Below are 18,582 nucleotides of genomic sequence, written 5' to 3'. Positions count from 1 at the left end.
TAGGTGACAGATAGGTGTTCTGCAACTGCCAAGTACTTGATAAATGTGAGGCACTGCCCAGTAACAGTAGCTATGTAAGTTGACGTTATAAGCACGTATTGGTCAATTACTGTGTGTCCGCAGAGGGCTCAGCATGGTCTGGGAACAATCAGATGCAGGTCCGGGAGCTGCCAGCCCCTCAAAGAAGGATTAGTGTAAAAGTGGGAAACAGCCTTGTCTATATTTGTGTAGAAGCCAAGGAGGTCAGAAGGTGTAGGATCTACTGGAACTGGAGCTGGGGACTGAACCCAGGTCCCTTATTTTTTGAGGAGTTTCACTCTGTAGCCGGACCCGACTCATCTCATCACAGCCGCCTCAGTGGTGAGTACAGGGACGAGTCACATCAGACCTGGTTTCTAGTATGAGATTTGGGGGTTGGGGACATGTTTCAGACAGGGTTTCAGTGTGTAGCTCTGGTATCCTGGAAGTCCCTCTGTAGACCAGGTTGGTCTTGAACTCAGAAATCTGCCTGTCTCTGCCTCTCAAATGCTGGGATTAAAGATGTGCACCACCACTCCATGCAAGATTTTTTTAAAAAACAATTCTTATTTTTTTTTTTTTTTGGTTCTTTTTTTCGGAGCTGGGGACTGAACCCAGGGCCTTGCGCTTCCTAGGTAAGCGCTCTACCACTGAGCTAAATCCCCAGCCCCCCAAAAAATTTTTTAATTAAAAATAAGAATTGTTGGGGCTGGGGATTTAGCTCAGTGGTAGAGCGCTTACCTAGGAAGCGCAAGGCCCTGGGTTCAGTCCCCAGCTCCGAAAAAAAAAGAACCAAAAAAAAATTTTTTTTTTCAAGACAGGGTTTCTCTGTGTAACCTACACTGTCCTGGAACTCAATCTGTAGATCAGGCTGGCCTTGAACCATCCATCCATCTCTGCCTCCCAGGTGCTAGGGTTCATTTTTTATTTTCAGTCTGGGTGTTTTGTCTGCACGGATGTGTAGTGTGTGCAGTGCCAGTGGAAGCCAGAAGAGGGCAGCAGCATCTCAGGAACTGGAGTTAGAGCTGGAACTCTTTCCTCTAGAATAGGAGCTAATGCTCTTTTTTTTTTTTTTTTTTTTTTTTTTTTCTTTTTTTTTTTTTTTTCGGAGCTGGGGAATCAAACCCAGGGCCTTGCGCTTGCTAGGCAAGCGCTCTACCACTGAGCTAAATCCCCAACCCGGAGCTAATGCTCTTTACCGTGGTACCATCTCTCTAAACCTAAGAGACTAAGACCTACTAAGAGGTCTTTTTTTTTTTAAAGATTTATTTAATTTGTATAAGTACACTGTAGCTGCCTTCAGACACAACAGAAGAGGGCATCGGATCCCATTACAGATGGCTGTGAGCCACCATGTGGTTGCTGGGAATTGAACTCAGGACCTCTGGAAGAGCAGTCAGTGCTCTTAACCACTGAGCCATCTCTCCAGCTCCTAGGACGTCTTAACATCTGAAAAGCTTCTTTTTTTTTTCTTCAAGCCTAAATCTTTGGAAGTTTGAGCAAAAGTCTTCAGAGACCAGCCTTGAGATTCAGTGTCACATTAGCTCAATGGTGAGGCAAAACCCCACATCCCTTCGTCCAGCTTCCCTGCCTGGGCACTGCAGGCCAGGAATGCAAATCTGAGCCCCTTGCTCCCTCTGCTGGCCATATTTGACATGACACCCAGCCATGCTCCACCCCTGCTCTTGTATCTCTGGGCTTCTTCCCTTGGTTTGCTTTCAAACATACCAAGTACCCCAAATCTAAAGCCTTTCCCCCACGGAAGCACTTGGATCTCTTTGTTAGTTTGGCCACCCTCACCTCTGAACTGTAAGCTGCTGGCCATGGGTGTGGCCCAGAGCAGGTTCCACAGGTTTGTGTGGAATAGCAATTTCTGGCTTCCTGCTGCCTTCTGTATCACGTGGCAGGGTAGTGCAAGAGCATGGCCTTTTGCATTCCAGCCCCCACTACCTGTGTGACATTGTCCACTGAGTGAGTCACAGTCTCTATGTTCTGGGTCGACTCTTTTTTTTTTTCTTTTTTTTTTTGAGCTGAGGACCGAACCCACTGGGTCTACTCTTGAATAGTTCATTTATAAAGCGTGCCTCAAGCCAGGCAGTGGTGGTGCACACATTTAATCTCAGCACTCAGGAGGCAAAAGCAGGTGGGTCTCTGTGAGTTGGAGACCAGCCTGGTCTGCAGAGCTACAGAGGTCCAGGACACCCAGAGCTGTTACATAGAGAAACCATGTCTTGGACACCCCTCCCCCCTCCAACCCCCCCCCCCCGAAAAAAAAAAAAAAACGAAAAAACCCTGCTTCAAGACCCAGTTTGGCTCCTAGAACCCACTTCCTCTAATTCCAGCTCCAGGGGACTCTGAAGCCTCTGGTCTCATGTTTGCAGAAACCTGAGTCATGTGCACATAATCAGACATTACTAAAAGACAAAACACTCCAGCCAGATATTTTTCATCACAGCACCCGGGAGGAAGCAGGAAGATCTTGAGTTCAAAGTCATCCTCAACTACATACCAAATTAAATGCCAGTCCCATAAAATCATCTCAGAACTCAAAACAATTGACCACCTTATAGGGACAGGAGAAGGTCCAAGAGTGGAAATGGGGCCCTTGTGGAGTCTACCTAGGCGGTTAGGACCCTCTGTACTTCCCAGGGACGCCTAGGTTGGAAGACTCTGGACTAAAGTGCTGCTGATTGCCCAGCGTTGCCTGGGCAGGTCAGGCAGTCTGTCTGGAGCACATACATCATCCTAAAGGTGCCTGTCAGTCTCAGCCCTGGCACAGCGGCCTCCTGGCCAAGAAGACAGAGTTTAGACATGAAACTCACAGGAAGCCTCAGAGGAGTGGGAAGGCTCCAATGGGTCGTTTGGAACAGATGACAGATGAAACAACAGGGCACAGGCCTTGGGACAGTTCTGTGCAGGGGAAGGTTTTCCCTCAAAGACTTCCCACTCCTAAAGACTTCGAGTAGTTCCTGAATTCCCCCAATCATCCACATCATTCAGGAGACACTTGCCCAAAGTCACATGCTTCTTCTAAAGGTTAAGTTCACAAGTTTAGCATCCTATCAGATCTGGTGGGAGCTTCTCCTAAGGAGTTATAGGAAGGCAGATCTTTAGGAAGGGGAAGGAGTGTGGTAGTTACTGGCCTCATCCCAAGAGCTAAGTAAAAGGGACAGAGGGGAAGGAGCTAGCCAAGGAACCAGACTGTCAGACTAAGAGGAGTCAAGGCAGAGTTTATTAGCCCCTGAGCCTCCCCTCATGCCCTCTCCACCCACAGTCAGGCTAGGACAGATGGAGAAGGCAACACACAGGGACAGACTCACAGACAGGCAGGAAGCCTGCATCTGAGAGACAGACAGGACACCCCCCTCCCTCCCTAAGACAAGGACAAGGGAATCTGGAGAAACAAGGAGTGTGTGTGTGTGTGCGATCCCGACTTCTTGAGACAGGGGCCCAGTGGCCACATGCTGTCCTCCTTTCCCCAGAGGTGCAGACAGGGCTAAGTGACACTTTGGCCACATGCTGTCCTCCTTTCCCCAGAGGTGCAGACAGGGCTAGGTGACACTTTGGCAGCTTTGGACCAAGATCCTCTGTGGACACGGGATGGCTGGCCACTTCAGTCTCTGGCCACTTAGCTTCCTGAGTCGAGAGGCTTTTGTCTTGGTTCATTTGTAAGCTCCCTTCTTTTTGGAGGGATCTCAGTGACTCCTCTCCCACATCCTGGCCCGCTGGACCCAAGACATCATCCTAAAGGTGCCTGTCAGTAAGCCTGGAGCCAGGGGCCACGCCTGGACCAGAAGACACAGCTTGGATGAGACTTTCACAGAAAGCCTCTGGAGGGTGGGGGAAGCGGCAGTGAGTCAGTCACTTGGCAGTTTGGGAGAGGGGGATCAGCACCTAGGGGTGGAGGTGCGGGCCCTGCTAGCTTTGGTCTGGCCTTGCCCAGGACCCCTCTGGGGTGGAAGCTGGGGCTCTGAATCCAGCATCCTCTGGCCCTCAGAGGGATGTGGGGGAAATCACAGCTTCTCCTCGCCTGCCTGGATGCGGGTATAGGCCTCTTGGTCCAGTGCAACATAGCAGCCTGTCCGGGCATCCAAATAGAAGAGTGGGTCTTTCACAACAGACGGGTCAAAGCCCTCCTTCCGCAACTCTGTCTTCTGGAACTTGAAGGTTCCTAGAGAGTGGGGAAGAAAATTCAGAAAGTGCAAGGCAGGCATTGGAGCTAGAAATCTGATGACAAGAGCTGAGAAAAGGAGAGTTAGGGAGCGGAGAAAGGACACAGGGATATCGCTGATGGACAGCAGCGTAGAGGCCAGAATCTGAGTCCCTTTTATTTGAGCACTGAATGGATGCAGAGGCATCAACATCTTGAGGCAGATGCCCGATCATATTCTAAGATGCATGTGTTTTCCTTCTTCATTTTTTTCCTTTTGAACAGGGTCTCACTAGATAGTCCTGGCTGTCCTTCAAACCCACAGAGATCCCCTGGTCCTTAGATCTACAGTGCTGGGATTAAGGGGGTGAGTCACCACGGGGTTTTTTTGTTTGTTTGTTTTGTTGGGTTTTTTTTGTTGTTGTTGTTGGTTTTTTGTTTTTTGTTTTGTTTTGTTTTTGGTTTTTTTGGTGTTGTTGTTTTGCCAAAGTCATCACACAGTAAGCAAGTGATAGCCAGTATTTGAACCTGGGAATGACAGACCCTCTCCCTGGATCTGCTAACCTCTGAAATGCCAGCTATTGCTCCCAACAGAAACTGCACTCCCCCAAACCAGACTGGCCTTCTAACTTGCTCTGAAGCAATACTGTGGAATTCCTTGACTCTAGGCCTCCATGCCATTCCACCCCCATGCTCTTGGTGGGGTGGCGGGGAGAGATGCCTAGAGATCAGACCAGCCTTGGAAGAATGAGCAGCTTTATCTCTCATAAAACCAACCCAGACGAGTCCCTTCGACCAGCACTGCTCGTGTGCAAGTTCCTCGGTCACACCAACTCTATCTCAAATGCTCAATTCCTCCACGGTGCTAAGTGCCACCGCAGTGGACAGCAGAGATGCCGAACACCCCTCCCAGCACAGTTTTGCTGGATGGGGCTACAGAGGAGGGGGGCTATCGCCTCTGCTGCCCCACCAACACCTCACAGTGGAATCCAAACCCCACATCACTAACCCACAGAATGTGGCCCCCAGAGACCCTTGCATGTAGTGCTCTGTCCCTGCTTGTCCTGGCAGAGTCACACAGCCAGCCCTCAGGAAGCTCAGTCTCAGTTGTGAGGCTGGCACCTGTGTCCCCCCCTATGTCACACCAGAGCCTAGCCCCCTCCCACCGTTTCATGTGTTGCATGGGCTACAGATGTCCATGAGCTGACACAGACCTCAGCAGCCAGACAAGGCTTGGAACTGACGACACATGGGAGGGAGGGGGTCAGGCACATGGACCCCAGGGGAGCAGCCAGGGAAGACACTGAGCAATGGGAGAGCCAAGGAGGACAAGAAGGAGAGCATGGGTTGGGGATTTAGCTCAGTGGTAGAGCGCTTGCCTAGGAAGCGCAAGGCCCTGGGTTCAGTCCCCAGCTCCGAAAAAAAGAACCAAAAAAAAAAAAAAAAAAAAGGAGAGCATGGTGGGCCTAGACAGGAGTTTCTACACTCCCTCCCTGACTTGGAACCCCTGACAGCCATCAGCAGACCAATACTAGAAGGATGTCAGTGTGCTACCATGTGACCACAGACCCACCCACAGTCCACTCTTGGACACATCAACTCCTCCTGAGACATCTACAGTTCTTTGCCACTGTCTACCTCATAGCTGGAGACCTCTGTAGGACACAATCTTACATTTAGATAGCTTCCTACTGTTTCTAGGCTATCCACTCCCATAGATCCTATAGATCCTATAGGCTTCTGGTCCTGATGGCCTCTGCTGACGGCCCATAGCACACTACCCTGAAAGCATCCAGGTTTGGGGGTCTCTTCTCTTCCTTTTAATTTACTGGTCTACCATTTGCCTGCATGCCTTATTATTTCCTTATTACTACTTTTCTGTGGTACTGGGAATCAAACCTAAGCGCTCATGTGCGTTAGACAAGCTCTCCCACTGAGTTCTGTCCCCAGTCTATTGTGCCGTGATCTGCTTTGCTGCTGCTGAGAGTCTTGGGCACTGTAAAGCCAAGGCTGGCCTCCTCCCTCCGTTCTGAAGCATCAGGATTACAGTGTTAGCACACCAAGCCCATTCCATACCTTTGGAATTTCTTTAGAATTTTTCTCCTCTGGGTCCTAGAGAAAAGATTCTGAGAGCCTAAAGCCTAGTCAGACCAGTGCTTCGGAACCACAGTACCAGAGGCATGGTACAGGATCATGCTAAGGGATGGTGAACCTTCTTTGAAGGCTTGCACACATCCACCCAGGACAGCAATGTCTCAGCCGTGGGGCAAGGCTGTTTGTCAAGGTCAGAGATTAGGCAGAGGGCTCAGACTACAGAAAGACCCAGCCCTGAAAGCCAGGGGCTGGAACCAGGGACAGACCTGTTTTGTGCAGCTCAGGCAAGAAGCGGAGGAAGATGGGGCGGGCGTACAGGGGCAGCTCCTTTTTCAAGGTCTGTGCAAAGCTCTCCAGGTCACAGTTGCTAGTGGGGCTTGCCACAGCAGCCATTCCTGCTCGGCCCTCAGCTCCTGGAGTGGGAGGGTACACAGTCAGTGGCAGGCAATGTCCTGACATGCCCACCATCCCCTCCTCTCCACACGTACCTGGCACCTCAACACCATAAACAGCCACATCTGCCATCTGAAGCAGGCGGCTGAGTGTGCCCTCCACTTCAGTGGTAGACACATTCTCCCCTTTCCAGCGGAACGTGTCCCCTGTGCGGTCTCGGAAGTACAGGTAGCCCAGCTCATCCATCACCAGCACGTCACCTAGGGAGGGTACAGTTAGTCATGACTGGGCCAGCCTGGCTCCAGACCCAGGTTGAGTCAGACAGTTACCACAGGGGCTGGGCTTCGGGGAGTCCAGGATGTGCTCTCTGAGACTGTGGAAGCTCTCCTCATCTCTCCCTGTCCCGTCTGGAAGGGGTAGCAAACAGCAGGGGGCTCACCAGTGAGGTAGGCTTGGTCCCCTTTCTTGAAGACATCACTAGCAATCTTCTTGTTGTTGGCACCCTGGTTGAGGTAGCCATCAAAACGGCGTAGGGGGTCCTGCTGGATGATGCGACCCACCAGCTGGCCTGGCTGGCCTAGGGACAAGAAAGCCAGTCAGGTGTGGCCTCCTCTACCTGTCTTCACCCACAAAGGCACCCTGCATCCTAAGCTGACTTAATGCTGTCACAGAAATACCCCATTTGTCTCCTGGATGGGAGGTGGCAGGGAGCAGGAGCACGTGTAGGCAGTTCTGGAGCAGTGACTGAATTGATCCAGGAAAGAGCAGACACTCAACAAACCCAGGCCCGACAGGACAGCCAGGCAACCTGGTACCTCTGAGCCCCACACCCGTCCAGCTCTCCTCAATGAGTGTCACACACTTTACTACACACAACCCGAGTCAGGCACTGCCATCAGCCCTGCGTGAAGGTGAGGGGCTGGTCATGTATGAGGCTGGCTTTAGTACACTATAGGCTGATGGCCAGGATGGGGCCTTGTCAGGAAGTGTGCAGATGGCATGATGAGGAAGGGTTAGTGACAGCAGTGGGTAAAGCAGAACCCACACTCAGGACAGTTTATCCACACTGATGACTACCCTCCATGACAAGACCTTCCCCGTCAAATGTCCAATTCCCTCCTGGGGCAGACCTGGTTGACAGGGAATGCAGACGCCATCGGGTCCCCGGATCAGTTCCATGGTATCCTCATTGACTCGTACCAAGCGGATGGGGTACACAAAGGACAGGATGCGGCTATTGAAGCCACAGGCCCCCACCTGCAAAGGCCGAGACTCAGGCCAGGGCTGCATGGACTCCCCAATAGACGGGGCTGGGGGGTCTGGTATCCATTCTCATGCTGGAACTGCAAACCTAGGGCCTGAGGTGACCCATCCCACAGCAGCCTCATTAGACCTCACCTGGCTGTCAAAGTTGCCCAAGCTACAGTTGCACTCGGTGGCCCCGTAGAACTCGGCCACTTGGGGAATGTGGAAACGGCTGGAGAAGTCGGTCCAGATGGACTGCCGGAGACCGTTGCCCAGTGCCATGCGCACCTTGTGCCGAGACTCAGCCTCACGGGGTGGCTGGTTCAGGAGGTAGCGGCAAAGCTCACCAATGTACTGTACAATCTGGGGTGAGTGTGGTGTGAGTGAGGATGTCCCACTTCGTCACCTCCCCAGAGGCCGAACAGTCCCTCCCCTCTCTGGGCCTCAGATTTCCCATCTGAGCAATGAAGACATCCATTGCCCAAGAGACTATTCTGAAGTCTCAGCTGTTCAGATGCCTCCGTGTGTGGTGGCAGGGGGAGACGTGGGAATGGGGCACTCACTGTGCAGTTGTACTTGATACAGTCATCCCAGAACCGGGAGGCTGAAAACTTCTTCCGGATCACCACAGTCATGCCGTGGAGTACGCACTGGCCAATCCCCACAATGTTTCCTGAAGTCAGAGGGGCCTGGAGATTAGGACAGAGAACCCAACCCAGAGCCTCCCTCCTCTCATTCAGGCCTGCCTCTTCTGAGACAGTGTCTCATATAGTCCAGGCTAGCCTCAAATTTGCTGTGTAGTAGAAGATAGACCTCCACCTCCACTTCCCAAGTGCTAGATTATAGGGGTTCACTGCCACAACCAGCTTCCAGTCCTGCCTCTTCACAGGCCCTTCCTCAGTCTCCTCCTGTTCTGTCCTGCTAACTGGCCACACCTCTTCCCTACCTGCCATGTCTCCACAGTGCCTGTAGGATCAAACCCACACTTTTTGCCTACACAGCTGCCACTCAACCAGATATGACTGCTTTCCTACCTGGGATGTTTCATCTAGGTCTTCTCAGCCCCCACCACTGGTCTTCCTGTGTGTGACACTTGTGCTTCCTCACTGTGACCCCTCCTACCTTTTCTAAGTCGTCTCTTCCTGAGTGTCAGGTAGGTTCCCAACACAGACCGGCTCTGTGGTGTGGAGTGGCCATAACTCTGCCCGGCTCCAAAGAGACCTTCTTAAAGTCTTGGAGGTCAGAATGATGTCAAGCTACCTTCCCTTGTTCCTATAACCAAGCAGTAACGCTATGTGTCTGCCGAAAACAACCTCAGGACACAGCACGCAAGATGCCCTCCAGGATACTGACCCCTGCCAGGAACCTCATATCATCATCAGTGGGCAACAAGACTATGGTTGGAGTCAGTCGATGGCCCTGCCTGAATCTAAACCCAGATTTGAGCTCCCACGTTTCCTGTAAGTGGCTAGGAAAGTGAGGCTTCCAAAGGCACAGGGAGCTGGCTGCTACGGGCAGGCCCAGGGTTACCTGCTGAGTGGTAGAGGGGGAGGCAGTCATAGACAATGTCATCAGGCCGCATGCGGAATCCATAGTACACCAGGGCAGCCATTCGGTAATACCTTTGAGGGTACAGGGCAAAGAGGTCAGTGGGACCCTGGGATGGCAAGAGGAAGCTTCCCAGTCCCACACAGCCCATGTCCACCCTGGGCACTTGTCCCTTACCTGCTGTGCACCACAATGGCAGCTTTGGGTAGCCCCGTGGTGCCCGACGTGTAGATATAGAAGAGCTTATCTGAAGGAAACAGACATGTAGTGCGGGTCACCGGGAGAGCGGCTGCAGGACCGTGTGGGGAGATGGGCAGTGCATGCCCCTCAGCCTATTTCTGTCCTTCTTCCAGGAGACCTACTGATGATGTCAACAGCACCTACCCCTCCAGGCTCACGCAGAGCCAGGCGGAGCGAAAGAGCAGTGGTTGAGATGGACAGAGACGGCCCCTCTGAGGTCCCAGCTGAGTGGAACAGTCATATGAAGGCAAACACTTCAACACCAAGCCTAACCACGGGAACGCAGGACGGATGACAGCTAAGTACCCACTGGCTCTGCTTATAGGAGCCAGGGTGGTGTCAGGAGGGCTTCTAGAAGGAGCAGATGCCTGCTTCCAGGCTTAGGTACAGGGGAGTGTTAGCTGAGCACGGCGGTGTATAACTTTAGTGCTCGGGAGGCAGAGACAGGAGGGTCCCCTAAGTTTGAGACACAGCAAGCTAAAGGACACTGAGAACTACATAGACAGATGCCATCTTAGAACAAAAAGAACGAAGGCAGAGCATGGTGGCCTTCAACCACAGCACCCAGGAGAATCCCAGCAGAGGCATGGATCTCTGTGAGTTCAAGGCCAGCCTGGACTACAGACTGAGTTTCAGGACAGCCAGGGCCACACAGAGACCCTGTCTCAAACAACAGGAGAAAAGAATAAAAGAAGCAGGCACTACAGCCGCTCCACACCACTGGTGTGCATTACCCACCAAGGCGGCACTGTCACCAAGGACCAAGCCCCGTGTCACAGTAGCTGTGAGTTTCTCAGGTCAGGAACTATGCTGGACGGCACTGCCAGCAGGAACCTCAGGCACTGGCACCTGCTGTGTGCCAGCCCTGGGTAGTATGAGGGTAAGGGGGAGCCAACCATGGTCCCTGCCCTCAGGTGGCTTCTGGAAACGTGTAGGAAAAGAGGGAAAGGAGAGGCTCCATACTGGCAATAACAAGTAACAGCCCCGCCTGCTGATACCCTAGCCTCAGGGTCGACCTTTATGATAAGCCCATAAAGTCGATTGCTACTCTCCCTAACTTTATTGCAGCGGGACCTGAGGCTCAGAGGGCAGGTCGGTGGCTCTGATCACACCAGGAAGTAGCAGACCAGACCAGAAGTCAGATGGGGCTCAGTAGCCACCAGGCAATAGAGCAGCAGCTGAAGGGCTATCAGGCTCCAGTAGAGGAAGACTCCAGGAGGGTTTCCTGGAGGAGAGGGCAAAGGCTCGACCTGGCAGAGCCTACACTCAACAAGCTGGGAGGATACGCTGAGGGTCTCACACTTATCCTCCTCGCCACCTGGCTAAGACTCAAAGCAAGTTGCAGGGTACACACAGTCCCACACATAAGCCATTACCATGGGCTACTCTACAAATCGACAATTTCACCTTCCCCGCCCCATTTTCCAGGTGGAAAAAGGGAAGTGCCTCAACCTGTTCGAGGCCCATGGCAAGTTTGCAGCCCTGAGGCCAGCACTGTGTTCTGGAACACTTCAGAACCCTCCAGTGTACAGTGAGGCCCACCTGTAAAACCCTTGTCTGGGATGCTGGGCAGGTGCTTCGGGGCATCTTCCAGCAGAGGGTCCAGATGCTCTGTGTTGGCAGGCACGGTGCTGGGCTCCCAGGAACCAGAGCAGAAGAGGGTGAGTGTGGGGTCCAGGATAGCCTGGATCTCATAGACAGCTGAAGAGGAGACACTGCAGGTCAGCACGCAGGCTAGGAAACCGGTGTTCCCAGGACCCTTGTCATGCATGGCTGACAGTCAGGGGAGACTGGCTGGTGTGGGGAATGGATGAAACACATTTACTATTGATAAGAGATGCATTTCCCATGAACTTCTTAGGAACCACGATGGCTTACTCATGGGCTCCTGCTCACAGAACTGGGAGGTAGCTACCAACACCAATTCCCTTCCTCCCTGCCCTCTGACCCTGCTAAAAAAGAAGAGGAAGAACAGAAGGAGAGATAGGAGGAGGAGGAAGAAGGGGAGGAAGAGGAGGAAGAAGAGGAAGAGGAGTAGGAAGAGGAGTGGGGAGGAAAGTAGCTATTATCTGGCCTGATAATGCTATGCAATCCAATCCTCCTGCCTCCTAGTGCTGGGATTCTTGGTATATAACATCATGTTAGCTACCATCAGCCCATTTTACAGATGGGGAAAGTGATGCTAAAGTGGAAGAGATGTTGCAATCTCACACTGAATTTTTTTTTTTTTTACCTGCTCTATTATGGTGTTTTGTCAGAGACAGAGGACAAGAGGAGGATCCCATTCCCAAAAAAACTTTTCTTGGGCCTCTTGGAGCTACAGAGACTCCATCTACCCTGGGCATGAGACAATCCTGGCCTGCTGGTCTGCTTTCTCTGGCCTTAAATTCCTTCTTCAGTGCTATGAATGGAACCCAGGGCCTTGAGGAAGCCAAGAAAGCTATGTCCTCAGTCTTTCTGGCTTCCCTCTGACTGACCTAAGGGCTTCTCTCCTACTGTACTCTTTCTTCTCCACTTGGAGCATCTTAATGCCTCTCCTATTACCTCACAGCCACAGTAGCATAGGAACAGAGACTGAAGACTGTGGTCCAGCCCAAGATCAACTCCTAAGCCTGCTGTGTCTGTGTGACTCTGGGTGAACACTGCACTTCCCATCCAACCTGTCTCGCAGTCCAAAAACCAAGATGACAATTGCTGTCTCCTCAGTCCTAGTGAGGATCAAAGCTTTGCACAGCACTGCCGGTCCCTGATTCAGCAGTAAGTAAAATCAGGTCTGAGAGGAAAGAAGGGACCGAGTTCTGCTCCCCCTTTATAGATGAAGTAGACGAGGCCAATCTACCCAGGACCGGACAGCGCTGGCCACTCTGTGGATACTTAAGAGCAAGACCTTTTTGAGATTTGTGGTGCTTCGGGTGGGGAAACTGAGGCTCAGGGGACCTGTGGTTCATAACGGCACTGCAGCATCCCTGGCTGTGTCCAGAAGCTCTGGTGCCAAGACTCATGCAGCCTCCCTCAGGGATAAAACAGAGCGGTCAGCTGTGCAAGGTCCCGTGGGTCTCCCACGTAGAGCTCACCTGAGGCCATCTCGCTGCCAAAGATGAGGGCTCGTGCCTTTGAGGTGTCAAGGCAGTGGCGCAGGGCATCCCGCCTAAGGTTGGTGTTGATGAGTGCCGCCTCCACGCCCAGCTTGGCCATGCCTAGCCACAGACCCACAAACTCGTTACGGTTTTCCATAAAGAGAGCAACTACATTGCCTGAGACCAGGCCCCGGGCCTGCAGGAAGTTGGCCACACTGCTGGAGTAGTCATCCAGCTGGCGGAAGGTCCAGTGAGTATTCGTGCCCTCGAAAATCAGGGCTGTCTTGTCGGGGTGGCGCCGAACCACTGAGGCAAACAGCAAGGGCACTGTCTTCCGCTCCTGAAGGTACCGTCGGACCTTGGTCTTCACCTTCAGGAGCACCATGCCGCCGCTGTGTGGGAGCAAAGAAGTCGTGAGTGCTAAACCAGGCTCCTGACACCTCAGCCCAGGCTGCTGTCCAAACGGCCTGAGGCTCAGGAACCAGCTAGCTAGCTTCCATTCTTTTGGTTCTTAGGGACAGGGTTTCTCTATGTAGCCCTGGTTGTCTTCAGACTCAAAGACAACCAGGTGCCTCTGCCTCCCAAGTGCTGGGATTCAAGGTGCACACCACCAGGGGTTCTACTCTCATTCTCTTCTCTTCAAAGTCTACTGTTCTGCTAGAAGCCCCAAGCCCATAGTCTAGATTCACTACCTGGAGATCTGGAGCTTCCCTTAACCCTCACTGCCATAGAAAATCAGGGATGAGTTTTTCTCCCTGTAGGTAGAGGCAGGTACCTGTCACCTTTACTACTTTGTCTCCTAGGCCTTCTCTATGCTGGGCACAGGGAAAACGTCCAGTGATTTTGGAAACCCCACCCTCACCCCATCAACTGCTAGCTTCTTTGTCAGTACTGGGTCCTTCAGCTGTGCTCTGTCCACCCTCCCTGCACAGCACCTTTCAAGCAGGGACCTTTCCCTCCAGGAGACCTCCTGGATTTCTGGCCTAAGTTCCCTGTCTGAGGCTCCCACAGCTCCTGTGAGGCCCCTAGACACCTTTATAGTCAGCCCAGACTGACCAACGCTGAGCTGTCTGTCCATCCTAGGCAAGGCTCCCTGCTCTGGGTACTAGAATGTCGGAGTGAGCAAGACCACCGGGGTCTCTGCAGCAATGGCACAGACAGTTTAGGGAGTTACTTCGCCCCTTTTTTACCTCCTAAAAGTCTGAGCTTCACAGATGGAGCCTGCCTTCTTCCCCTCTGGACTTCGGAACCAGCCTAGCACCTAGCATATAGCAGCTAGGAGCAATTTCTCCCAGACATCTAACTCAGGGTTTGTGCTAGCATCCATTGCCCCCCTGGGCTCTCTCAGGCTGTGCCAATCTAAGAAAAGGTACTTTCCCACTGGGGTCTTCTTCACCTTGTCATGAACAGTGCCCTCAGGACCCTTCACAGACATGTCTTCAACAAGTCTGCTCTGATGTGTGCCCCAGCTTCCAAAACCCGCCCAGGTCAAGGAGTCTCAGACTGAGGAGATTCCTTGAGAGACTTTGACCTTGGAGATGAAAGTTCTAGGTATGATTGCCAGGAGAAGGGAAGAGAAGACGCTGTTCCTTTAATGACCCAGATGCCTCATGCTGGTGGGGATAACGGCTGGTAAAGTCCAGCACAGTTGAGACCCCAAGTGAGGCTAGATATGGTACTCACAAGACATCTCTCCTGACCGTCTTGATGAAGACCCGGATGAAACGCCAGCCACCAGACCCCAAGTACAGGAGCAACAAGGAGAATCCCACCTGGGTCCAGGGTAGCTTCAGCACCAGCTTGGAGAACAGCAGCGCCCCCACCAGAGATGCTCCAAGCAGCATTGTGGCCTGCAGGTGTAAGGTGGTCAGGAGACTCAAACAACTATTTCTTTCCGAGCCTCTACCTCTTCACCAACAGCCACTTTAGTGTGATCTCAAAGGGTCAACCTATGGGCTTGCCTAGTCACCTCAAAAGGTGTGGCTTAGAAGGGACTTGAGATATAAAAAGCTCTGGGGTTAAGAAACAAGAGGATGATCTAGCTTCTGGTTTTATCTTTGACTGCCTCGCCAAGTGACCTTGGGCTAGCCCCTTTCCTACCTCAGGCCATAGCACCTTGCTCTATGCAGTGGGGTTAGTAAGACTTGTTCTTAGAGTCTTTCTAGCCCAAATAGGACAATCCATTCACCTATATTCAAATACCCTAACAAAGATTGCTGGGAGAGAGGATTGATATAAGTGCCTCTGGCTTGACTCCTCTCCTAGGGACTTCAGGAGGTTCTGGAGATAACAACACCCAAAAAGGGTAGCTTCCTGGGAAGGGGACGGAGCCCTGCACTGTCTCTGCCCACAGACTCAAGGCAGTGACGTGCCTCTATTGGGCCATAGAGGGCTAGCCAGCAAATGGGTTAGAGGCAGGAGGGGCTTAAGAGGTGACAGCTCAGGGGTAGGGTGGGAAGACGTGACTGTCGGGCAGGAGAAGGATTTTGAAGCACTGTACTCACCTATACCCACATATTCAGATGACTCTTTGGGGACTAGGGCTGAGGAGAAGGGGAAAACCTGTGTTGAAGTCCAGGGCAGAAATTAAGGCCCAAGCTCTATTCCTGCTTCTTTATGAATTTAGTCAAGAGGACAGCTAATGGACTGCTTTTCCTGGGAAGAGTGGAAGGTCAAAGATACGAAGTAGCCTGAATATCTCCAAGCTAGGCGGAGGACCACGGCCTGGACCATAGGGAATCCCTTATGAGACTGCCTTCTGGAGAAAAGCATTAAGCTATGGGTGGGAGGACTATTGCAGGATCGCTAAGATCCTTAGCTCTCTGATTTGACAGAGCCAGTCAGAAAAGAGGCTAGGAGCCGGTCCAAGACCGCTGAGAGAGGAGACAGGAGGGGTGCCGTGGACCGACCTGCCTCTAGACAGCCAGGACATCAGAGCGCTCGCAGTGCTGGAAGAAAGAGGGCGCGCCCCTCAGCCCGAGCCGGCGCCGCCGTCTCCCCCCTGCTCGGCCTGGCACGTTTTCCCTGCTCAGAAAGCCGCTGTCCCCGCCTTAGCTCACCTGGCTGCGGCTGCGCGGCGCGGAGCCCCGTCAGGATGCGGCCCGGTTGCGGCAGCGGAGTGCGATGCGCTGGGGGCATCGGCCGCCCCGGGGCGCACACAGCCGAGTTCGGCGCGTCTGGCCCACTCCTCGCCCTTGTAGGGTCTGTACCTCTGTCGCGCTCCACCCCCACCCGCCTCCCGCACCCGCACCGGCTGTGCCGGCCGGCAGCACCGCCTTCCCTGCCGTCCCCGCAGAGGGCGAGCTTCTGAGCCCGTGTTCCACAGCGCAACCCAGCCTCAGCGCGCCCGACACCGCCCAGCCCCTTCAGCCCTGCGCGCGCCACTGCCTCCGCAGGCGCCGGGCCTGCTGGGAGTGATAGGCCGAGCTGCACGACATGCTGGGAGTTGTAGTCCTAGTAACCTAACCGGCTCTGGCTGCTGAAATTGTCCTGGTCTGGCAGTGTGTAGATCTGTTCCTTGGGTTATCCCTTTCTGCAATTCCCTGGACCAGGAGACCCAGGTACAATATACCCGCCCACAGACCATTCGAGAATCCAGAGCCAGAGCTGAGGCTCAAGTAGAATTTAACATCATCATCATCATCATCATCATCATTATTATTATATTATTATTATTTACATTTGTTTGCTTATTTGTGTATGTGTAGATACATATGCCAAAGCCCCTGTGTGATCAGAGGACAACTCGTGGGAGTTGGTTCTATTCGTACACCATGGTCTCCAGTGACCAAATTAAGGTTATTAGGCTTGGCCCTCAGGCATGGGACAAGCACCTTTCGCTGATCCACCTTGCCAGTCCTGTTTGCTTATTGGAATAGGGTATTAACTTTGCCCTGGATCTTGCTGCAGTCAATCTACTTCAGCCCCGAGTACTGGCATGATAGGCATGAACTACCACACTTGTCTTGAAATAGAATTTAACAAATGTTCAATACCACTCAATGAAAAAAAAAATCTGGATTCTGGCAGAGGTAAGCCTGCCACAAAGAGTATTTATGGATTCTGGCAGAATACACAGGATGGGGCTTCTAGGCCATCCCGGAGCGGCCATTCACCACAGTTGGGTATGATTGCTCCCCCGGGACTTTTACAGTTTTTTGTACCTTTACAAGGTTCAGAAAGAACTGAAGAGCCAGGAGGGGTAGCCTCAGGGGAATCTCCTCAAAGACCAGGGTTTAAAGCCGGTGTAACTAACATTAACCCTGACTGATAACACCCCAGTACCCTGCTTCCTTTGTCATGTCACCTGTCTAGCTGTGGGCAAGGGTCCAAACTCACAGCCCTTGGAGTTGAGAGCCTCTGAAAAGTTTTGTGGTGACTAAGCAGCTTGCTCCTTCTATTACTGCCACGTGTCCTTAAATAGCTCCTTCAATGACTCAGCCTAGTAACGTTGAAGGGGGAGGGGCAGTCTTCAGGGTCCGTCTATAGGGATTACAGATGACATTTTGGTTGATGGTCTGGACCTGTTCAGGGGCACATCCTTCGGAGAGTCTGGGGAGTAAGCTAAAAGGGTGTCTCCAGGGCTCTAATAGCAGGTGCCCCATGTTCAAAGGCACAGGTGTTACTCACCAACAGGAGAATCATGTTCTCAGCAGAGAGTCCCAAATCTCAGTCCCTTTTTTTTTTTTTTGTTCTTTTTTTCAGAGCTGGGGACCGAACCCAGGGCCTTGCGCTTCCTAGGCAAGCGCTCTACCACTGAGCTAAATCCCCAGCCCCTCTCAGTCCCTTCTTATGTATTAAAAATGGGTTTTAGGAGGTGAAGTGTGGAGTCAAATGAATCTGTGAGTTCAAGGCCAGCCTGGTCTACATAGTGAGTTCCAGGACAGCCAGGGCTACACAGAGAGACCCTGTCTCAAAAACAAACAAATTAACTAACAAAAAGAACAAACACCCCACAAAAATGGCTTTGGGCGTCAGGCAAGCATGGTGGTACATAACTTTAACTCCAGGACTTGGGAGGCAGAGGATCTATGTGAATTTGTGCCCAACCAAGGCTGTAGACACGGAGAATTCTGTCTCAAGCAAACAAGGGAGCAATATGTGAGTGTAGATATGATTCATGGGCTCAGCTCACAGCACTGGGGTGCAGATCCATGGACCCATTTGAAATAGCGCTGGTATGTTTATTATTATAGTTTATAGGCTGGCCACAGACAGCACTTAAATCAAACTCTAGGAGACATATGGCTCCCTGTGTTTGAAGTTATCCTGAGTGCAGAGGGTGTCAGCCTAGAGCTGGACATAGAGCTTAGCAGAAGAGCCCTACTTAGCTTGCCCAAGGCCCTAGTTTGATCCCAGAACCAAACAACCCAACCAATCAATCAATCAAAAAAAAAAAAAAAAGCCGGGGTTGGGGATTTAGCTCAGTGGTAGAGCGCTTGCCTAGCAAGAGCAAGGCCCTGGGTTCGATCCCCAGCTCCGAAAAAAAGAAAAAAAAAAAAGCCAAGCAGGGAATTATGATACACACCTTCCCCACCCACCCATGTATGTCCCTCCTCTGGCACACACATACTTGTAGTCTCTACACACAAGAGCCAGGAGCAAGCATGTCTCTTTGGAGATCAGCAAGTTCTACAGAATGAGTTCCAGGTGAGCCAGGGCTACAGAGAGACCCTGCCTCAAAGTCAACCAAACAACCAAGAACCAGGGGCCTAGGGAGTAGACTCAGTAGTAAAAAGCACTTGTTGCTTACCAGAGGACCTGTTTGCTTTCCAGCAACCACATCCAGAAGCATACAATTGCCTATAACTCCAACTC

At 52.2% G+C, this 18,582-nt stretch overlaps 1 protein-coding gene across 1 annotated transcript; it reads right to left on the bottom strand.

Moving 5' to 3' along the window:
- Positions 1-3,228: 3,228 nt before the first annotated feature.
- Positions 3,229-16,150, bottom strand: Slc27a4 (solute carrier family 27 member 4). The gene is made up of 13 exons (NM_001100706.1): positions 15,825-16,150; positions 14,449-14,615; positions 12,763-13,157; positions 11,231-11,389; positions 9,626-9,695; positions 9,431-9,522; positions 8,464-8,573; positions 8,054-8,263; positions 7,786-7,912; positions 7,095-7,232; positions 6,751-6,915; positions 6,529-6,675; positions 3,229-4,189 (listed from the first exon to the last, which is right to left on the bottom strand). Exons 2-13 carry the CDS (start codon positions 14,607-14,609, stop codon positions 4,032-4,034), a joined length of 1,932 nt encoding a protein of 643 aa, NP_001094176.1. The 5' UTR covers positions 14,610-14,615; positions 15,825-16,150; the 3' UTR covers positions 3,229-4,031.
- Positions 16,151-18,582: the final 2,432 nt, after the last annotated feature.

The sequence above is a fragment of the Rattus norvegicus genome, chromosome 3 (assembly GCF_036323735.1).
Source record: "Rattus norvegicus strain BN/NHsdMcwi chromosome 3, GRCr8, whole genome shotgun sequence".
Taxonomy (NCBI): domain Eukaryota; kingdom Metazoa; phylum Chordata; class Mammalia; order Rodentia; family Muridae; genus Rattus; species Rattus norvegicus.
This window is presented reverse-complemented; position numbering and strand designations above follow the sequence as displayed.